General features: G+C 48.1%; 1 protein-coding gene and 2 pseudogenes across 1 annotated transcript in view; 2 read left to right on the forward strand and 1 right to left on the reverse strand.

The window, feature by feature from the left end:
- Window positions 1-1,816: 1,816 nt before the first annotated feature.
- The window catches only part of TLL2 (tolloid like 2), a 117,667-nt gene continuing 98,026 nt past the window's right edge, over window positions 1,817-21,457 (reverse strand). The window contains exons 14-21 of the mRNA XM_016164104.2: window positions 14,349-14,474; window positions 13,493-13,653; window positions 12,697-12,877; window positions 11,280-11,405; window positions 9,098-9,225; window positions 5,932-6,145; window positions 3,554-3,804; window positions 1,817-2,011 (exon numbers count right to left, since the gene is read on the reverse strand). Coding sequence (XP_016019590.2) covers window positions 1,877-2,011; window positions 3,554-3,804; window positions 5,932-6,145; window positions 9,098-9,225; window positions 11,280-11,405; window positions 12,697-12,877; window positions 13,493-13,653; window positions 14,349-14,474 — 1,322 coding nt within the window. The 3' untranslated portion in view covers window positions 1,817-1,876. The remainder of the gene's footprint in view (window positions 2,012-3,553; window positions 3,805-5,931; window positions 6,146-9,097; window positions 9,226-11,279; window positions 11,406-12,696; window positions 12,878-13,492; window positions 13,654-14,348; window positions 14,475-21,457) is intronic.
- LOC118604758 lies at window positions 16,455-16,570 on the forward strand (annotated as a pseudogene).
- Window positions 18,626-18,744, forward strand: LOC118604245 (annotated as a pseudogene).

Below are 21,457 nucleotides of genomic sequence, written 5' to 3' on the forward strand. Positions count from 1 at the left end.
TCAGAGATCTCCTGGGGCAGGGTCTGTGATATATCGTGATGTGAAAACGTAGGCTGAATCTCCACAGAAGGCCCAGAGAGGCCAAGAGAGAGTTTGGTGAGAGGAAACGCATAAAACGCAGAGCAGGTCCGGGACAACCTGCTCTGTAAAGCTATGCTCAGTGGGTTGGCATTTATCACGCTGCATTGATTAAGGCTCTGACAGCTGATCCTTTACATACATACATATATACAGACATATATTATTATCAATAATACTTTGATTTTTTTTCTGTTTTAAGGAAAAAATATTTCCATCATTTCTTCTCCCTTTCTTTGTATTCTTCTTTCTTCCTTTTCTTTCTCTTTCTTTCTTTCTTTTTTTCTCCCAACAATCATTTTAATTAGACATAGTCCTCTGGGGGCATATTCTGATCTTTAAAAAATATAACTTTTAACATTTGCAAATATTTTAAAATATTGCTGATTCATCCCAAAGGAATTCTGGTGCTTGGGAGCTATCTAGGCTGTCACTGAAAACACTCTCGTGCTCTGTCCTGTGTTCAATACCAACCAAACAGGACTTACAGTTATGTAAACATTATTTAAAATTATTCCAACATAAAGACTCTTTTAAAGCTACATACCACAGCTTTTAGCTCATAATGCCCATAGATGCCTTAATGAAATGCCATTCAAAACTAGCTTACTGTTTAACATTTACCTGGAGGTTCTAAAATTATGTAAACAACATCCTCTACACTTTCCTAGAACAAGTGCCAAGCGGTGAATTCTGATTGCAAGCTGGTGACTGTATACTAGTTAGTCTGAGCAAAGTCACCATTGCACTCTTTAACCTGATTGGTTACAGGAAGTTAGTCACAGGTAGACTTGTTTCACAAGGAGTTGATTCTTACATAACTTATAATTAACATTTTCAACAGTGTTCACCCCATGAGGGACCTGATTTGGTCCCTCACAAGAGGTCTTTGCACGCTTTGCAAATGCAATTTGACTTGGTTGTCAAGGAGTCAAGGTCAACCACAGCAAGTGCCACCACGGCTGAAGGAAGAAGAGTTCTTCCAAGCGCTTGGAATCCCGAGCACAGGCGGAGTCTTCTCAAAGCCACCGAGTGAAGGAGTATCAGGAGGACCCAGAAGACTTTCTTCTCTGCGCACTGGGGACCCTCACCAGCAAATGTTCTGCTGGGATTCACAGCAGACACCCTCGCCTCCTGATGCAATTAGGGAAGGGACAGCACATAGGGGGAAGGGAGAGCCGGTGACACGGAGAAAAGGTGGAGGTCTCCTAGCTTCGTGGCATGGTTCTCATACTCAGGCTCCCTCAGTGCGTTGCTCACTGTGATTCCTTATTTTAGTCCTGATGTCCATATTCTCAGGTTTCCTGGATGACATGTCCCTGGCAGAGAGAAAGCAAAAGTCTCCAGCCAAAGCTGTGGGTAACAAATCAGCCATGGCCAAGCTTTTATCCTCACTGTCCCATATAGATGCAAGACAGCCCGAGTCTCCAGGACGTGGTCACGTTGCTGGCACCTAAGGAAGCACATTCAGAAACAGAGGAATAATCAACCCAAAGTCTGGCCTTTTGCCCCACAGGAGCAAGGGACTCAGGGAACGGGTAGTAACTGGCATAACTTGAATGATCAGCAACTTCAAACCTTAATCTTCCTTAACAGTCCGCGACTGACAATGTTGCAGCTAGAATAAAAGGAACATCTTCTCTCCAACTGGTTTTCCACACGTCAGCAAATACATACCTCCAAGACTAGATTTTGGGTTTTTGTTTGAGAAAAATGCTGTACACTGTTTTAGGGCAGAGTCACAAGGTGCTATTTTTATAAAAACCTTCTCAGTTCCTGTCTTTCAAGAGCATCGGCACTATTTCTTCATGTGCAGGGCGTCCTGGAACTTGGTGCTAGTGTACCGGGCCTGAAAGCCTTTCTTGTTGATGGTGTCGTCTGTGTGGAACCGAATCATCAGAGAATCCCCTGCGGAGTAGATTTCTTCCAATGGCTGAGGGAAGGAGAAAGGGAAAGTATGGGCCTTTAAGCCAGCTGGCTGTGGTTGGAGTTTAAAATGAGGAGGAGAGACAGAATGCTATACAAAGACACGGGACGGGTGACACTGCCGTGAGGCGACCCACAACAGAGACTCTGACGGGCATCAAAAAAAAGCTCCTTTTTGAAGCAAAGCATTGCAGATTCTGCTCTGGAGAGCTTCCCAGGCCTTGTTTTTCCAGACATTTCTAGACACATAGCTCATATAGAATCTATTACTTCCTAAGTACATAGACAGACCAGGAGCTGCTCTAAGTGCTTTCGGATTTTATCATTTTACAGAACTTCACAAGGCCAGTGCTATCTCCATTGTATATTTGAGGAAACTGACTCAAGTTCACACATCTAGGCAGGACCCCAGCTCACGTCTTTCTGACAGTAAAGTGTGTACCATGAATCCCCCAACTCTCGGGTCAACATTGTGATGCGTTTCCCAAAAGACCTAAAAGGAAGACATTGCTTAGACCTGTGTCCTCTCCGAGGACAAAACGTGGGATGGGGCCACTACACTTGTCAGGAAGGTTTTGCCAGGTAGTTTCATGAATGGAAGCCGGGTTCCAAGGCTGCTGGCTGCCGGATTCTCCTGGAACCAGACTGGGCTTCCCACACATTTCACTGTGCAGGACGCAAAAAGGTTTTCCTCTGCGTCGGGACCCACAGTTTGAAAGATGTTATCTATCAAAGACACTGCATGAGTTATGTCACACTTTCATCTTTTCCTTTCGGGAGGGTGCCAGAAGATGAAGGGATGTTATTCAAAGACCTATATAATGTAAGGTAACTCCAAAATGATTGGCTATAAACCCAGCCAACAGTGAAGAAGCTTGTGCAATGAGCCCTGGAGGAGGAGAAAAGGAGAGGGCTGGGTCCTGGGGTGGGCAGTGCCCAGCGAGGGGCAGCCAGGGTGGGACCAGGACAGGTACTGCTGATCTACACACTGTCACTGAGCACCGACTACCCATCAGGCCCTATATCAGGTGCTGGGGAAACAGTGGACAAAACAAGCCTGTGCTGTCTCGGTGAAGTAGCCCACGGGAGAGGTGATAATGAGAAAACCAATGGTGATCTTGAGCATAACTATTGTGTTTATTGTAAGACGGTGATTCGTCATCTTCATAGGCATTTGGCTTTGTCAGAGAAGAGAATTGTAAATACATAGAATATGCAAAAGTATAATTTAAAAAGCCTAAAGGCCTAATAAAAATGGGGGAGGGAGGAGAGGATCCGTGTCAAAAATAGGAAGAAAGTCCTAAATGGAGAACGCTCTCCCGCAACTGACCTCAGTCCGAAGCCTTCATGAACCGGACCCGGGCTCTGCCCCAACCTCCTCTCTGATTATTCTCCCCATTTCCCACTTTGCTCCAGCAGAACAGGCCTTCCGGTGGGTGCTAGTAAGTGGCAGGGGTAGCTAGGACCCCGGGTGTATCTGACGCCACACCTCACGCTCTAAATCATCACGCCGCGTCTCGCGTGCCAGGCGGGCGTCCCTGGGACTCACCCCAGAGCCACAGAAGCGGCCGAGCCTGGGCGCGGTGCTGTCGTAGCCGTCGAAGGCCTCCATGTAGTCGTAGCCGCAGTCGGCCTCCTCCTCGACTTCGAAGCTGCGGAAAATCAGCTCCACGCCGTAGCCGTCCTCCGCCACGATGACCCAGTCACAGCGGGCCTGGCTGGGGTAGTTGTTATCCCCAAACTGGGCGTGGGAATAGAGCTCTTTGGTCTCCACTTCGGCCTTCAGCCTTCCCCCGCACTCTGCAGCGGAGAGAGAACCCCGATGCACCCTCGGCACTGAGAACCCCTGCGCGGCCCCCACGCCCCACCACCCGCTGCGGCTGCTGCATCACACCCTCCCCCGGGTTGGGGGGTAGCGGGGAGAGCCAAACTGGTCCTCACCAGCCAAGGTCCTACGTTTTCAGGTTGGGCTATATAAGGCCTCCGGGAATACCTAAGCATACTACTAAAAAAGAAAAAAGAAAGAAAAAGCTAACTGCCTGGATCTTTACCACTCACCTCCCCGAAAATGCTAGCAGCGTCTGAGGTCTCACACCAGCCTGATTGACTTACTGTAATTTGTGCTTTTTGCCAATAGAGGGCACCAAAAGCACATCAGAACTGCAGGTGAACGCACACCTAGATATCTCAGCGCTGACCCGCCCGGGGCTGCAGTTCGGAGTGGACTACAGGCCACCTTGGGGCAGCCTTGCGTGTGGCAGGTGAGCTGAGCCTTGTACTTTGCTTTCAATAGCCTTGGCGTCTCGGTTTTTTTTACTAGGACCGTAACTCTTGCAGTTCTGGGTCCCTTACAATTTTGTGTCAAGGCCGCTGGAGACCACAAAACATAAATGGATAAATGAGAGTGATCAGAGATTAGAAAGCCCTGTCCTCAGCGCGCTCCACACCCTGAGAGGCCCAGAGCGCCCCCCGGTGTGGCTTCGGCACTGTCCAGTGACACTCCCGGGCCCAGCTGGCCCCAGTCCTAGCCGACTGCCAACTCTCAGCCCCACGTGTCTGTCTTTAGGAAATTTCAAATTCTAGACATACAAGTGGCAAGGAAATTGGCATAAAGCAGGGCAGGATGCCTTCTATCCACCCCGCCAAATCCTATCTCCATTTGCCCCCACCTGCTCTGGGCCCCAAAAAGCTGACCTCTAGGTCGACAAGGATAGTCCCCTTTGCCCTCAGCTGTGGGAGCACCAGCAGATCAGAGGAGGGAGGAGAGGGAGGTCAGCGTATTTAGTCCCAGGCCTGCACCCTGCCTGGTCACCAAGGCTGTGTTTTTTTTTTTTCAACTGAAGGTAACAGCTCCTGTGCGGGGGCCGTCTGCCTGCACCCACCTGTCTCCAGGCTCCAGGAACTGCTCCCTCATCCGGCCCGGAGTAGTGACAGCCCCGCAGTTCCCAGTCCGGGTCACCGCACTGTCCCTTGTGGTGTCCTCACACCCTGCCCACGCCTTTGTAAACAATCCCTTATTAAGGACTCTATGTGAGTAGACCCTCATTTCCCGCCAGGACCCTGACCTGCCTCAGGCGCCTACGCTCTGTAAGGACAAGAGAGTGAAGTCACTAGTCAACGGTTTTTAAACTTCCCTCTGGGAAGCTAGAGCCCCTTAAAGAGGTAGATAATGAATAAAATGTTTTCTGATAGGCAAGGACAGCTAATCCAACTAAGGGCTCAGGTTGTCATGTAGTTTTACCTGATTCACATTTCTGACTCTAAAAAAAAAAAAAAAAAAAAAAAAAAAGCTGGAAGGAGGGGCTGTTAAAGGGATCAGAACACCCCATAGGGTCCCCTGATCTTGGTCTCAGGGTGAGCTCAAGGCAGCCACTGCTTTGCCAAAGGGCCACAATCAAATGCCAGGATCAAAGAGTCAAAGTTGCTTCTGTGGGTTCCAGCTGGTAACATTTTAATAGCTAAAAAGCAGACAATTCTCTTAGTGACATTCTTCTACTTAACAAAGCAGATATGTCGGTTATATGCATATATAATTTCCTCCAAAGGACCAAATCAAGCTATTTACATTTGAAGTGGAGGAAAAATAATGAGGAACAGAAACATTTTTCCTTTTCCAAACTGGTCCTTAGGACTGCCCTCCACCACTCAGTTCCCAGAGTTTTGGATTTCACAGATCAGTAAAATCACAAAATAATTTTTAAAAAAGAGGACGAGAGGAAGGAAGGAATGGAGCAAATAAATGTGGCACCCACAAAGGACATTAAAAGAAAACAACCCTTCCCTCTAATGTTGCCCATGTTTCACTTTTAAAGGAACACGTTGTCACACACTTCCCTCCCCCCATAGTTAGAGCCAAAGGCAGTCCTTCCCTGGCCTTTATCACCTATCTATCTGCAGTCAACAAGACTGGGTGACCTGCCCGCATACCTGTGCTGTGCACCGCCTGGAAGCCTTTCCTCTGCACAGAGGCATCCGAATAAAACCTGAGAAACAATCTGCTGCCTGAAGCCACCACGGGGTCTGGGGTCTTGCTGCCGCAGAAACGGCCAAGGATGGGAGCCAGGCTGTCGGGCCCATCGTACACTTCCAGGTGGTCATAGGCACATTCCTGGTGCTGTTCGATCTCAAACTCATTAAATGTCTGGGGATAGAAGAGCAGAAAGTGAGGCAAGGGCCTGGCATTCAACCAGGGTGGTGGCCGCCTCCCCAGGGGCGAGTGAGGACTGGGCAAGGCAGGACATGCGTCTGCCCAGCCAGCCGTACAGGGGGTGCGGAGCCCATGGTGATCATGGTGACACCTAGACTTCACCCCTTCTTCAGTCCCCAAAACTACCCTAGGAGGTAATTACATGGGCTGTTGCTACTGTGATCACTTTGCAGATGGGATGGCCAGGTTCAGATTGTTTAAATGCTTGTTGACGTCTGAGCTCTTTCCACCACATCACACAGCTTCTCCCTCACTTAAGGATGAGAGCGGCGACCACCAAGTGCTCACTCACTCAGGGCCAGGAGCTGTTTTAAGTGCTTTACAAGTATTAATCCTCACAGGCCCTGTGATGCGTCTACTACCATTTTAATCCTCGCTTTACAGATGAAGAAACTCGAGGCAAAGAGTTGTCAGATGACCCACTGCCAGAGCTGGACCATGACCAGCAGGTCTGGCTCCAGAGTCCATGCCCTTAACCTTTGCACGAAACTGTGCAATCCTTCAGAACAAATAATATGAATGAAAGAGGCTTTATGACCTGCACACAACTTTCCATTGTCATCCTCATAGTGGCTGACATTAGCTGAATGTTTTTTCCCATGCAGGGCCCTGCAGTTTCTCACTTAACCGATGATGCTGTGCAAGAAGAGCTATTATCTCCAGTGTGCAGAAGGGGAAACTGAGGCTTAGAGAAGTGACTCAGGTAGAGGAAGATAGAGCTAGACTTGATCTGCAACCAGCCTGACTCCAGGCCACAGTCCTAACCATCACCAGGCTATACTGCCTTCCTCCTCTCTGTCCTCCCTGAAGCTGGCCAGGGGAGCCCCACAATCCCAGGCCATACACCAGGCTCTGCAGCCCCAAATGTAGGGCTTTTCAGGCACTGGCAGTGACTGACTGCTGGCTTGCCCATAGCTGCGAGAAAGATGGGACAAAGTGAGAGGGGGCAGTGTTTAGTAAAGACTTGGATCAAATGACAGAGTAGGGGGAGAGGACATTAGCTGGGGAGAGGGGTCTAAATTTATAAGAAGAAAACTGGGGTGACAGGGCAGGGGTAGGAATGAGGTAGAGAGTGGCCATTAGCAGTGTGGGCTTTCATAGGAATGACAAGCACACTTGAAATGGGCAGAGCTCTTCACATCTTATAGGAAGGGAGTTTGGGGCCAGAGAGTAGGGGTGGGAGGGCAGTGAGCAGGAGCAGGAAGGGGAGACCAGTAGCACCAGGGTGGGTGATGCCCTGGAAGGGAGACAGTGAACCAGAGAGGCAGGGAGCTCCCCAAAGGTCCATGGAACACCCTGTTGCTGGCCCCATACAGTGTAACACCAGCATTTGGAAGTATTCAACTCACATTCTATGATAGCAAAAAAATAGAGCATGATCACTAACTATATCCACCATCCGCTTTCCAAGGAAGTTTTTTTTTTTTTATTCTAACATATATATTTATGAACCACAGATAAATCTGAGGTCTGGCCTAACTGTGGCCACTGGGATCGGTTGCTTCAGTTCCTGAACACTGTTAAGAACAGGAAAAGACGTTCTAGGCAACTACTAAAATCTTGCGGCTCTTGCGCAAGAGGCGCCGCTTCCAGTTGTGCAGGTTGCGCGTTCCCAGCCCCAGGGGGCGCCATTCCTCCGCAGTTGTCAGAGACGGCGCAATGTTGCCATTGCGCAAATTTTCCGGCAGATGGCAATCTTGGGGAAGGAGTGCCTTTCTCCAAAGCGCTCTCTTTAGTTCACCCTCGCCCCAATTCAAAGCTGTTCTGACCGATCCAGGAAAGGGGCACCTCACATCATTTCTAACACGGGAACCCATACATATGAGGTGCCCACTGGGAGCACCTTGTGGTCAGGGGCTCCGCTTTCTCCACCCCTCGATGCCCCAGACCTGGCACAGAGAGGCGCGAGCACCCAACACTCTAGCCTGGGAGCTCATTCTCTCTCACCTGTCCTCGCGCCAGTCAACACCCTCGCAAGCCCAGGGGCCATCGTCTATTTATCATCACGTTCTCCTTTGTTCCCTTCCATTCTCCCTGCATTATTGTCCATAATTCAGAGGGACAGTCATATGCCTTCTGAAGAGCTTAATTATCTCCAGTCTGAGTAACCCATCTAAAAACTGTTCGTTTGTTTCGAGTACAGCAACTTTTCCAACTGGCAAGTGGAAAAGTTTGTTTTATACTCCAGGATCTGGGAGTCTCTGAGGGATGAAAGGAGACTTGTAGGGAAGACTCATTTCTTTTTGAAATAACAGCACGGTGTACAGACTTGGAAGATATATATTTTAATTCAAGAGAGAATTGGCATAAATAACAATTTGCTATTGTTAATTGAAAAAACATGTAAGTCATAGAAGAATATGAATAATAAGAGCCCAGTTGAGAAGTTTGGGCGAGAAAAAGGATATACATTTTTCTCTGTGAATGTACTTACATGATTGTATGTACACAGGAAATTTCTGGAAGAATTCACAAGAAAATGTTCAAAGAGGTCCTTTCTAGAGTGGTGTAAGAGATCTAAAATTTTTTGATTTTCACTTTCCAACCCTCTGCATCGATTGCATTTTTAACTTTAAGAATGTATTGTTTTATAAAAAGAAATTAAGACAGGAAACAATGAAATCTCTAACAGCACTGTGTGCCGCCTCAACTATACCACTGTAAGTGGGTGCTATTCAGCCTATGCTGAGGGCTTCCCGCGTAGCCTCCCTTTTAACCTGCACAACAGCCCCATGAGGTAGCGCCCCCATTTCTCAGACCATGAAACTGAGTCCTGGAAATATTGAGTACTCTAGTTTCAGAGCTAGGAATGGCAGCGCAGAGACTCAGACCCATATCTGTCTGACACCAAGGTCCCGTTGTCCATAAACTACGAAAATGACTCACGAGTTTCACCCTGTGGCCTGCAGTTGAAGAGATGTTCCAGGTGCACTCTCTCCGGCTGGGGTATTTGTCAGGCCAGTTGGGGCTCGCCAGGGTCCCCTCTGCGCTGCTGATCTTGTGCGCACAGCCAGCTGGGGATGATGGGGGACACAGGCAGAGAGAGAAGTAATTCACTCATGGGCATCATAGGAGGCTTTCTAAGAGAGTGTCCTCCCCTCGCTCTTATTTGCCACGTGGTCATTAGCAAATGCTTCAGGGGTCAGCCTGAATCCCATGTCACCTAGCTCAAAGATGTGCTGATCTATTTGGCTGCTGCCTTCCTGGCGGTGGCTCTGGAGCCAGGTCATCTTTCTTACTGTGACTATTCACATCGTGGTCCTCAGTGGGAATATGGCAGAATTCATGGTTGAGAGCACAAGCCCTGGGGTCAGTCAGATGGACCGTGGTTCAAGTCTTGGTTCCACCACCTTCAAGCAATGGGACTTTGGGCACTTACATAAGTCTTGATGTTCGTATCTGTAAACGGTTGCCAACCTTGCAGGGCGCTTATGTGGATTAAATGAGATAATACATGTAAGAGGCTTAGCAAGTGCAGGCAAGGATCTTCATCACTAAGCCTTTGTCTACATACTTCTTGTAGTTTTTCCAAGCAGTTTCGTTGGAGGCTACAGATGCTGCCCTGGTTACAGTGTCATTAACAAAGAGTGGCTCCTGACTTGCTCTGTGAGTAGCATTTTGGACAATCATTAGAATTCGCCTTCCTCTGTGTTGGGCACTGTGCCAAGCATTTTGAGTGTATCATCTTGTTTTATCCTTCCCACTTTCCAAATGAGAAAATAAGTTTAGAATGGGTAAGTGACTTGTTGGTAAGGGGTGGAGTCGGAACTCAAACCTGGGTCTGCTTTCACCACACTGACTGGGAAAGAGAGGGAGCTGAGGAGGTGGACCTTGTACCACCGTGGATGCAGGCTGAGGGAGCTGGAGGGGGCAGACGAGGGTGGGGCAGACGAAGAGGGAGGGTGAGGTGGTTGCGAGAGGTTTCTGCTGCTCGTGGCTGCCTGCGCGTTACAGCTACACAGAGAACAGGCGACAGCAGGGGCGGGGATCAGCACCCGGGGCATTTATTCCTGCACCCCCGTCCCCCGGGGAAACCCACAGGAAGGCAGCCACTGTTCAGCTGGTGGGACCTTAGTGGAGTTTATCTCCCTCCTGGCCTCCCCCACACCAAAGGAGGCCAGCCTTGTTTCGGCCCCAGGCCCTCTCACGGGGACTTGACAAAGATTTTTTGAATTCCAGAATCACAGTTCCATCCGAATTCTTCCAACCTGCCTCCCAACACAATCCATGACCACCCTCGTCTGTGGCACAGAGCTGGGCTTGGAGGGGAAGTGGCATCTGCTTCTAAAGATGTCTTAGCTCTTCTCGAAATATTCCAGGAAGGCCCTGGAGCAGACTCTGCACCCCAGCCAAAACTCCTAACTCCGAAATGTTTATCCCTCACCTACTTGGCTCTGTGGTTGGGGCCAAGGCCTAGAAGCCTCTAGGTGTATCAAAAATGTTCGAACTCCCTTTGCAGGGTGGGGTGAGAACAGAGGAAGCCCTTTCCCAGAATGACTGGACATTCAAAGCCATCTGGCTTTGAAGAACTCCCAATCGTAAATAGAATAGGAAGCAAAGTCTTCCCAATTCTATTTTATTATTAGACCTGCACATATAGTAAATAATATGATGACATAGATAGCTGGTATTTATTAACATTTCAAGTGCTTAATATATGTCAGACTGTCTGAAATACTTTCTAGGTATTCTCTCATTTAATCCTCAGAAATACTTTACGAAGGGGGTATGCTTAGATCTTTACAAACAGAAGAGGAAATTGAGGGTCAGAGAGGTTAAGTAACTATTCCAAGGTCACACAGCTAGTAAGTAGCAGAGCCAGGATTTAAACCTAGGCAGTCTGATCCTGGAGCATGGGGGTTTAACCACTGCAATGCCTCCAGAAGGGCACCTGAGGGCCTGTACGTGCCCTGGGGAAAATCGCACTTCAGGGAGGGCAGGATGAGGGAAGGAAGTGCCCAGTCTCAGGGGCTCAGAAGGAGGCAGATGGGGAGGAAGGCTCCCTCACTCTCACTCTGACACACCAGCCAAGTTAGCTGGACCGCCCCCAGCCGCAGCCCAGCCTCACCTTCTTTACAGTCGTGTCCGTTCTCGTGGAGCTGGTAGCCGTTCCTGCACCGGCACAGGTAGCTCCCGAACGTGTTGACGCACTCATGCTGGCACCCGCCGTTGTCCTTGCTACACTCGTCCTTGTCTGGGGAGATCAATGAACTCTCCTTAGGGGAACTGCCAACTTGGGATGGTCCCTCTTGACTCAGAACCCTGATGAAAAGGAGCCTCCACTAGGGAGCCTCCCTGCCCTGGGTGTGGGGAAGCCAGCTTTTGTTGCGTATACGTGACCCTGGTATATAACAAACTCCCCATGCTCCTAAAGTTCTTTAATGTATATTTATGTTCTCCATCCCCGATCCCTGCCAGAAACAGAGCTCCTTAAAGGAAAGGCTAATAATAGTAACAATAATAAAAATAACTACCACGTACTGTGTGTTTACTATGCAATGGGCACCGCCCCAAGCGCTTTCCGTACCTTATCGAAGTTAATTCTTACACACCTTTAGGAGATGGGTACCTGTGCCTCCATTTTACAGGTAAGGAAACTTGAGGTCGAGAATGCTAATCTGCCCAAGGTCACTCAGTGAGTAAGCCCTGCGTGACCCAGAGGTCAGAGCCCCATGCCGCCTCCTGCCTGCGGAGTAGGTAAGTGGATGACAGCCCACTCCACAACTGCCAGCCATTGTGACCTTGGTAGTCCTTGACCGCGACCTCGGTGCCTCAGTTGCCTCACCTATAAAGCAGAGTCAATAATGGTATCCTCACCTCGTAGGGTTGCTGAGAGGATGGAATGAATCAGAACAGGGAAAGCGTTTAGAACAGCGTCCAGCTCGGAGTACGTGTTAGCTTTTATTTATTATTATGTATGAACTCAAGTGTCAGCTGGTGTGACCGTTATGGAGCTTGTAGAACAAGCCGGGGCAGTGTGCGTCCCTCTCCTAAGCCAACTCTTCCTTCTGTAGTAGCGGGAGGACCAGCCTCCGTCCCGACCCCCCACCGGGGTAGCTTCAGGGGTCTAGGTGTCTCCCTCCTCTGTACCCTGTGCCTACTGCGGGTCATGTGCACTGAACACTTTGTACTTTAGTTTCACCCTCTTATTTCATGAGGACGACTAAGAATCCTTGGAGAACACCTAAAGAATAAAGAGACGAAGCCCACCCAACCCTGAAGCACTGAAACCACAGGCCAGGAAGAGACATGGAAGGGACCCTCCCAGAGCCTTTAGAGGACACAGTCCTGGTGACCCCCTGATGTCAGACATCTGGCCTCCAGAATTCTGTTGCTTTGAGCCACCCAGTTGGTGGTAATTTGTTAGGGAAATACCATAAGGTCAGGGCAGGTGGCAGAGAGGGGTGGGCAGGTGCTCCAGAGGCTGGGAGCCCGCAAAGCCGCCTTGCCTTCAGCGCTGTGGCCCCGCCCCCAAACCCGCACACCTGAGAAGAAGTGGGCCCGGAAGCCGCGTTTGGAGACCGTGTTGTCTGACTTGAATTCCACGCGCATGTTGTTGCTCTGTGAGGTGATGACCTCGGGCATCTCGGAGCCGCAGAACCTGCCATGCAGCTTGGCGTCGGGCGACAGGCCGCTGCGCACCTCCAGGAAGTCGTACTTACAGACCTGCAAGGGAGCACCCCCAGGAGGTGCCTGGTGTCCCCGCATCACCACCCCTCCCCCTGTGCACTGCAGGACCCCTTCCTGAGAGCTACATCCTGCCAGGTGGCCAGATGGGCTCAGCCAGGTCCAGCAGGTGGGTCGCCTTGACTCCTACCAGGGCCCCTGCAGGCGGAAGGGCCGACGTGCCGCATGCCCGCCCATGCTCTGCGGCAGGCTTCTGCTTGGGCCTGGGCTGACTTGCTCACCCTGTGACCACTGCCCAAGAGATGCTTATACCATCCTGGTCTCCAGCTGCACCTCACCCTCTTCATTCCCCTCAGGTGGATACTAACCCCCAGATTCCTCACCAAGGAGGCATTCCTGTCCAGACCACCACTGACCCCAAGACCCGCCTCCTCCACTCTTGTCCAGATTCTCCTTGGATTTAGCAGTGACAAGAGGACCCAAGCACTCTACCTGCAGAGGATGTGCAGCTAAAAACCGCTGTGGCAAACATCCCTCAGTTCCCTCCCAGCTAAGATGTCATGACCCTAGGACGCCACCTCCCTGCCTGCTCACCCCTCGCCCAGCCCGGAGCCACATCCTAACACGATCCCCAATCAAGAGTGCAAAACCTACATCATTGCCTTCCAGTTCAAACACTTCAAACTGAAGGGAGATCCGGTACTGAGAGGGAGCCACCACCTGCCAGACACAGTTTTTGTTGGTAGGGTACTCCTTCGGCCACCCAGGGCTGGTGATGGTTCCGTTCAGCTTGGTAATGAAACCGCCACAGGCCACTGCACAGGGAAACAGAGGCAAGGTTCATTGGGTGTTCGCTTCGAGTGACTGCGATTTTCCCCCAGCAGCAATCAGCCCTGCTGTTCTTTAATAATAATAATAATAAGTTAGACAACCTGAACTAATTAATTCAACGTCCTTTCTTCTAGCCTGTTTCAATGGAGGATTTGGAGGGACAAAGTTGAAGACAGGTCATGACTGCTTTTGGAGATGACAGCGATGCATTTGTACTGACCTGTCACCCAGTTGGCATAGCCCAAAGAAGAATTAGAAATGTTTGCACCAAGCTATGCAATGTACTTGGCTTATGTAAACAAGTGGAGTCAAGCAGGTGGGTAAGGAAGGGAAACACCAGTCAGACAGAAATAAAGTGAATTAAATAGCTATTAGTTGAGTCATACCAAAGTGCTCATGGTTTTTCTTTGCTTTTATTTTCTACATTAATAATCATGTGAATTTTCACAGTCACAGAAGAAAATAATCCATGGTTCTAGTTTCAGTTTCTAGGGTGGAACCCATGTAATTTGGGCAGTCCTTTCACATTTGTGAATTTATCGAGCTGTTTCCTCCTCCAATCATCCACCGCAGCTGTCTGTTGTTACTTCACGACCAGCCAGCACCCCACCTCTGCCCCACATCCCCTAAGGCTCGTCCCCATCCCCTCTGATTCCAACGTGGCCTGTCCAACACCAACCTTCACATGTCTTCTTATTGGCGGCCAGCTCATAGCCAGGATCACACGTGCACTTGTAGCTACCCAGAGTGTTCACGCAGCGCTGCTCACACCCACCATGATCTGGCCAGGAACACTCATCCACCTCTGTTGGGGAAAAGGTGACCCCCGTTAAATCATCACAAAGCTGCCTGGTCCATTCCCCATCACAGTCACAGTCCACATCCCGGAGTTGCCAGCAAGTGTCCTCCAAGAACAAGAATGGCTCCTGGGGACCACCTCCCAAGGAGTCCCATGTCCCCCTCCCAAGGAGTTCTATGGCCACATCTCAGAACCTGGCAGCAGCTACAGTAAAGGGTGGGATCTTGAGAACACAACAAGAGTGACTTTCCAGTCATAGCGGGGCTCCGCTGAAGAGAGATCAGGCCTGAACAATTTCATTCTTTGAAGAGTTTGGTCAGCTGTATTCCTTTGTGATTTTAAAAAAGCTCAGGGTTTCCATTCCTAAAGACTTAACCAATTTCAGTGCCATAAAATTGCCCCCAATGCCCCCAAATATGGAACTTCTCAAGGATATTAAATAAAGGGCAAGGACAAAAGGACACATTTATAGATGAAGATGTGTAAGTATTCCCTGGAGATAGAACAAGAACCTGTGACTCAGCATTCTTATAAATGATCTGAAGAGGTATGCACAGGGAGGTCTTCAAGATTAGAGAAATCACTGGACTTTCGGGTTAGCCAATGCTCAGGAGAAAATGCAGGAAGAGGCCACGGGGAGACTGAGTCAGCAGCGGAGTTGGATGGGATTCAGCACCAATTGTGTCTAGTAATGTGTTTGGGGGCAATTAATAACAGCAAGTAGGGCACCAGGAGCACTGTCCAGAAAAAGAACAAGGGATCGTTAGGGAATCTTCCTGACAACGCACCACTGAAGAAGAAAAATTTATTTTTTCAGACATTGGTCATTTCCAAGTAGTGTATCAGAAATGAAAAGGAAAAAATCATTATTTTCTGTTGTCAAACTGTGGTACATCTATCCCTAAAAGACAGCATGCAGGTTGTGGCCTAACTGAGTTGGAGAGACTAGTGAAGGGACATCTGAACACTGAGACATCTTTTAAAAAAAAAAAGTCTGATCTAGAGAGAAGGAAGGGTTGGGGCAGGGCCAAGAAAACATGGGTGGTTCTTAACACCACGGAAGGTAGGAGTAGAGCAAGCACCGAGCTGACCATGTTGCACATAAAATAAACCAGGCCATCTTCGACTTCACTAGTAAAGACCTGAAAAGATCCCCAGTCCTTCCTTCTCAGCAAGGACCCTTTAAATAACACTTGCCATAGATGGCTTTTCAGACTCAGTATGAAAACACCCAGGAATAGGGCTTTTCAAAGGTATTTCTTGTCCTTTGCGATTTGAATTGTCAAAGTTCTGACTCCTTGCAACTTCCAACCCGTTGGTCCTCCAGAAAACCCAAACCCTTCAATCAGAATGTCTCCCTCCACTTTTGCCCTTTTCCAGCTCAAATAAACCCATTTCTTTCTGATCTTCCTTGTTTATGATGCACAACATACTCATCAACCACATTGCTCTTCACTGGGTAAAGGACAGTTTGCAAATATCCCATCATTTCATGTAACGGACAGTAACCACAGCTAACTCTGAGACTGCTGTGCTCTTGGACTCAACAAAAGCTTGAATAAGTTGGTCAACAGGGGAGACTGGGTTGGGGACACACACTCTAGGCAGTGGTCAAAGTTGTCCATAGCCTCAAATCAATGTATGAATTACGGTTAAATGCATTAAGTATTGTATAGTCACAATCCTGCAATTATTTATCATTTTTCAGTATGCAAAGTACTTTCTTCAACATTTACTAGAAAGTCTAAGAGGAGAATAAATGATGAGGAGAAATGGAGAGAGTCCAGGCTTTAGAGTGAGCCAGACACACCTGGGTTGGATCCACCAGTGGATCTTCCTGCAACAAATCAGGTGATTCAACCTCTCTGAGCCTTCCTCCTGTTTTAAAATGAGAATAAGGATGTGATTCCATAGTGTAGCAGTTAGCACACCTGCTTTGCACGTAGAAGGCCCTGGGTTCGTGCCCCAGTGGAGCCATGGTCCATGGCCTATGGCCATGCCACCCTGAACAAGCCCAGTGTCTGATCTCGGAAGCTAAGCAGGGTCGGGCCTGGTTAGTACTTGGATGGGAGACCACCTAGGAAGACCAGGTGCTGTAGGCATAAGTAATAATGAAAAATAAAATAAATAAAATGAGAATAATAATAACCCGCTTTCATAACCTGCTTTTAGGATTGTAGTGACTGAAAGTGATGCGTGTGAAGTACCATCTAGATACATAGTCACCACAGAGTGGCTATTACTATAGACAATAGCAAGGTTGAAATTTCTATGGGTGGAGACACACAGCAGGGATAGTGAAAAGGATAAAGTTATCTGGGCATACCTGCATCAGGTGAGAGTGGAGTAGTGCAGGCCTGAGGAGGGGAGGGAGACGAGGAAGGAACAGATGAAGGAAAATGCGTCAAAGATGGACCCATAAATACTAAATGGGCACCGCAGAGCCAAGAAACAGGCTAGTGGGCATAGGGGGAGGGCAGAAAGGAACTAGGGGAAAGCCTATCAAAATAGACTAAGATGAATGAAGGACCACAATGGGGGTGGGGTGGGAGGAGACTCTGATGCCAGAAGATGCTATGATATGGGCAGGACACAAGCATGTCACAGGCAAGAAAGGACCACAAAAGAATATGTCTGCTGATGCTGTCTTAGCCAGGTAGGAGGGAGGGAGGCTGTTGGAATGGATTTGAGCCTAAAGCAAAGAGAATACAGTTCCCCCAGAGACTAAAAGGATAGGGCGTTTGGCCCAGGAAGGTAGGTGAAAGATGTATTTACACCTGAGCTCTCTTCAGCAAGGGCAGCGGCCTGTTTGGCCATTTCCAATGCTGCTCCAGCTGGGGTGGATGGCATGCTTTCAGTGGGAGCCTGAATGCCCTCCATATCACCACCGCACTGCAGTGAAGTAGCAACTGCTCCAAGCCCATGGGTGTGTGCTTGCTCTGGGTTACAGTGGCCAAAGTCAAGCCTGCCAAAAAATCTGGGGGAAAATGTGGGTGGGAGAAGCTGAAACTTTGCCTTCTTCAAGTGGTATTAGTAAACGAAGGAACCATTCTGCGGTTAATGAGATAACTCAAGTAAGGTCCCAAAAATTGTTTCAAAGAGGGTTAAGGTAAGAGAAGGCAGGGCCCATCCCTGAGGTTTTGAAAAAGTACCTTGAAAGATGCCAGTCCTCCTCATTAAACACCCATGGTGGTCCATCGGCAATGAGACAGTGGAGAGTGGGGGTCAAGATGGAAATCCTCATATACTTTTGTGGAAAGCACGTGACCAAAATGGCCCTACCAACCCTCAAATGCTCCCAATATCGAAAATAACCAGAGATGTGAGGCGCTCTGCTGGCTGATCAGCCAGCAGGCCCTGCGAGGGATTGCCATCTGGCACCAGGAGAGGGATACAGAGGCCAGTTGGCACCGTGGTCAGTGCCTTGTGCCAGCTGGACCCTGAGCAGAACCTCTTGCCAACTGGCACCAAGGCAAGAGCTTCTTTGACTTGGCCCAATTCTTCTTCGTGGCCTTTGTAGTTGCTTCTCTAGTTCCTTTCACTGGAGAAGTCCTGACACACGCAGTGGGCACTGTGTGTGCTCACAGGACATCCTACTTACGGCTTCTTGGATAAAGACTGGGCAAAGAAGCTGACTGTGCACAGTCTCTAAACCTGTGCTGACTGACATGGTAGGTGCCAGCCCTGTGTGATTATCTAACATTTGAAATGCAGCTAGTCCAAACAAGGGTGTGCTATGAGTATAAAACACACTGGATTTCCAAGACTTAGTATGATACATTGGGTTAAATATATCATTAAACTTAATGTGACCTGGTATTGTTTTGAGGTTTTGGAAGGGTGGGGGTGGTTAACGTGGCTGATAGAAGGTTTAAAATTACACCTATGGCTCACATTTCTGACTTGCTTCCTATTTCTGGTGGACAACTTAGCTCTAGACCGTGGTCTCTGCCTTACTTATCATCATGGGAACCTCAAAATGTAGGCAGAGCAGGTAGCAGGATGCCTAATCCACAAATGAGGAATCTGAGCCTCATCCATTCATTCATCTATTCATTAATTGCCTTGTAAGAATTTATTGAGCCCAGTACAGGCCAAGCACTGGCAACAGAGTGAAGAACAAAGCAAGTATAATCCTGTCTCAAAAGTAAGACTTGGTCTACAGCCATGATACCCTGAACAAGCCCGATCCCTTCTGATCTCGGAAGCTAAGCAAGATTGGGCCCGGTTAGTACATGGATGAGAGACCACCTAGGAAGACCAGGTGCTGAAGGTATAAACAATTTTTAAAAAATAAGGAATTGTAAACTGACAAGGTCCTTGCAATCTGTGAGGTCAAACCAAGGGTTGCCTCACCTAAAAAAAAAAAAAAAGAAAAAGAAAAGAAAGAAAGAAGAATTGGCTGTCTGAGAATGAAAAGCTAGTTAGAAATGTGGGCAGGACTAGAGCCTGAACTTCCAATGCTAAATCCAGGCCCTTTTCCCTATGCTCCCATGGTATCAAGGAGGCAGAAAGGTGACAAAGTATCAGAATCATCACGAACATGAATGAAAAATTCAAATTCCTTCACTCTACTGGCCTATGGCTTTTAGGTCTCTGTCATGGATAGGGAGTGCCCTGTTGGAGTCCTACAAATCCAGGGTGTAGTTCTAGCTCTGCCACTTTAGAACTTCAGTTTCGTTTCCTCAGTTTGAAAATGGGGGTAATAATAATGCCTGCCAAGGGGATGTTTTGAAAATAAAGTGAGATAACTAATAGAGTTTCTAGCAGACTCAGTAGATGTCTTTTCTTTGCCCTTTAATAAGTTCCAATGAGGTTTCTCCTAGTCCAGTTTCCTCTTTTAAGATTCAGGGTCAAGGTCATCCAACTTGACAAAAAAAAAAAAAAAAGATGTCAAGCTGCCCCACCCCATATTCAATTAACACCTTTATGAGCATTTGAACGGGTTGTTTGCAAATTGAAATGCCCTTTAGCAGGCTGGGTAACCTGACCCCACCCCACTGGCTGAGTCTGAAGGTCTCCTGGCTTCCTCCTAGGTCCACACCTCCAGGAATATCATTGCCCATTTATTCACAGGTCTCTTTCACCACCTTGAGCACCTGAAAACAATGACTGTGTTTTCCTTTGTGTCCACAGCCCCCAGCACAGCACCTGACACATGTTTGATGACTGCTGAAGGAGTGTTTAATGGGGAGGAGGGAGAAGGTGAGATCTTCTAACCAGCAAAGGGAGCTGGTTCTCCTGTTACTGAGAGTCTGCCATGGCTTTCAACTCAGTCCTTACAAACCATTTTAGTTAGCATCATTGAGAGAAATACTCCTTTCCATTGCTCTGATATCTCCAGTAGGGTTGCCACAAAATGCAGAAGGCTCGATTAAATTTGAATTTAACATGAACAACCAATCATTTCCTAGCATGGTATGTAATATTTGGGGCATGCTTATACTGAAAGATCATTCTTCACTTGAAATGCAAATTTAACTGGGCATCCTATTTTTGTTTTTTCTAAATCTGGCAACACTAATCTCCAGCTTTGGCTAGTCCTCTCAAATATATGTATTGCTAATTATCAGCAGAACTAGGTATGAGGTATGGATGGATGGGTGCCAACTGATTACCAGTTATCTCACTGGAAAGAAGTCCCAATAACTAATATATAGACTTAGGGGTAGAAGTCAGGGAAGGAAACAAATAGAATTATAATAAAACCTCCTAATCATTTGGGACATGTGGTAAACAAAATAAGGCCTCCCAATGCTGTCTATGATGTAGTCCCTGAAACCAGTGCGTCTTTACCTTACATGGCAAAAAGGACTTCGCAGATGTGATGAAATCAAAGATCTTGAAATGGGAGATTATCGTGGATTATCTAGGTGGGCACAGTGTAACTACAGGGGTCCTTATAACTAAAAGAGGGAGGAGGAGAGTTTTGTCAGAGCAAGGAATGTGACCATGGAAGCAGGAGTCTGTGATCCAGCTTGAGAAAGACTCGACCGCCTATTGCTAGCTTGAAGATGGAAGGGGACCATGAGCCAAAGAACACAGGAGCCTCCTCTAGAAGCTGGAAACGGTAAGAAAATCTCCAGAACCATGAGATAATAAATTTGTGTTGTTTTAAGCCACCAAGTTTGCGGTAATTTGTTACAGCAGCAACAAGAAACTGATAGATGGCAACAGAAAGAAGAAATTGTCGTGTCATGTTTTTCCAGAGAGAAAAATAACCATCTCAAAGATGCCTCCCTAGGCAAAGAAAATGAATGGGACTAAACGTTACACCATGTGTCTTCACTTACGCTACTTCATTTTCTCCTGACGACTCTGCAATAACCTGGTAGTCACTATTTCTACAAGTGGAAGGACTGGGGCTCAGAGAGGTTCTGTAACTTGCTCAAGGCCACCCAGACGGTGTTGCTGCTGCTAAGTCACGTGCCGTCTGGGCCAGGGTAGAACAGGGACTGTGAACTTTCAGGAGTCTCAACCAAGACTGTCACGTCCTTCTTCCTGCTACAAACACTAGTTGACCTACTTTTGAAATACACTTACTGTAGCCTGGCTTTTTGGCTTGGGAAAGAAGTAAGTTTTCTCACCAATTCTTCAGAGAATTATAATTATTATTCCTACTTGGGTTCTGCTCTCCTCAGATGCCTCAAGAGAGAAAAAAAGAATAATCTCCCATGCTTGTGTGGCACATTTCGGCTTATAAAGTGTCTCCACAGCCATCATATCATTGGGGCTTCAAAACTGGTTAGGTAAAATGGGCAGATTTACTCCCCCAGACCCTCCATTTTATAGAGAGGAAAGCTGAGGCTTCAATAAGGACAGATGCCTGCCTGCTCAGGGTCAAATGGATACAAGTGGGTTCTTCTGACACCCTCCTGCTCATGCAGAACTGGGGTGAAAGGGCTGAGAGGGGGTGAGTGGGGGCTCTGGGGTAAGGAAGGGATCAGGATTTCTAGATTGGCACAGCCAAGAATCCTGGGAGAGCAGAC

The sequence above is a fragment of the Rousettus aegyptiacus genome, unplaced genomic scaffold (assembly GCF_014176215.1).
Source record: "Rousettus aegyptiacus isolate mRouAeg1 unplaced genomic scaffold, mRouAeg1.p scaffold_m13_p_6, whole genome shotgun sequence".
Lineage (NCBI taxonomy): Eukaryota > Metazoa > Chordata > Mammalia > Chiroptera > Pteropodidae > Rousettus > Rousettus aegyptiacus.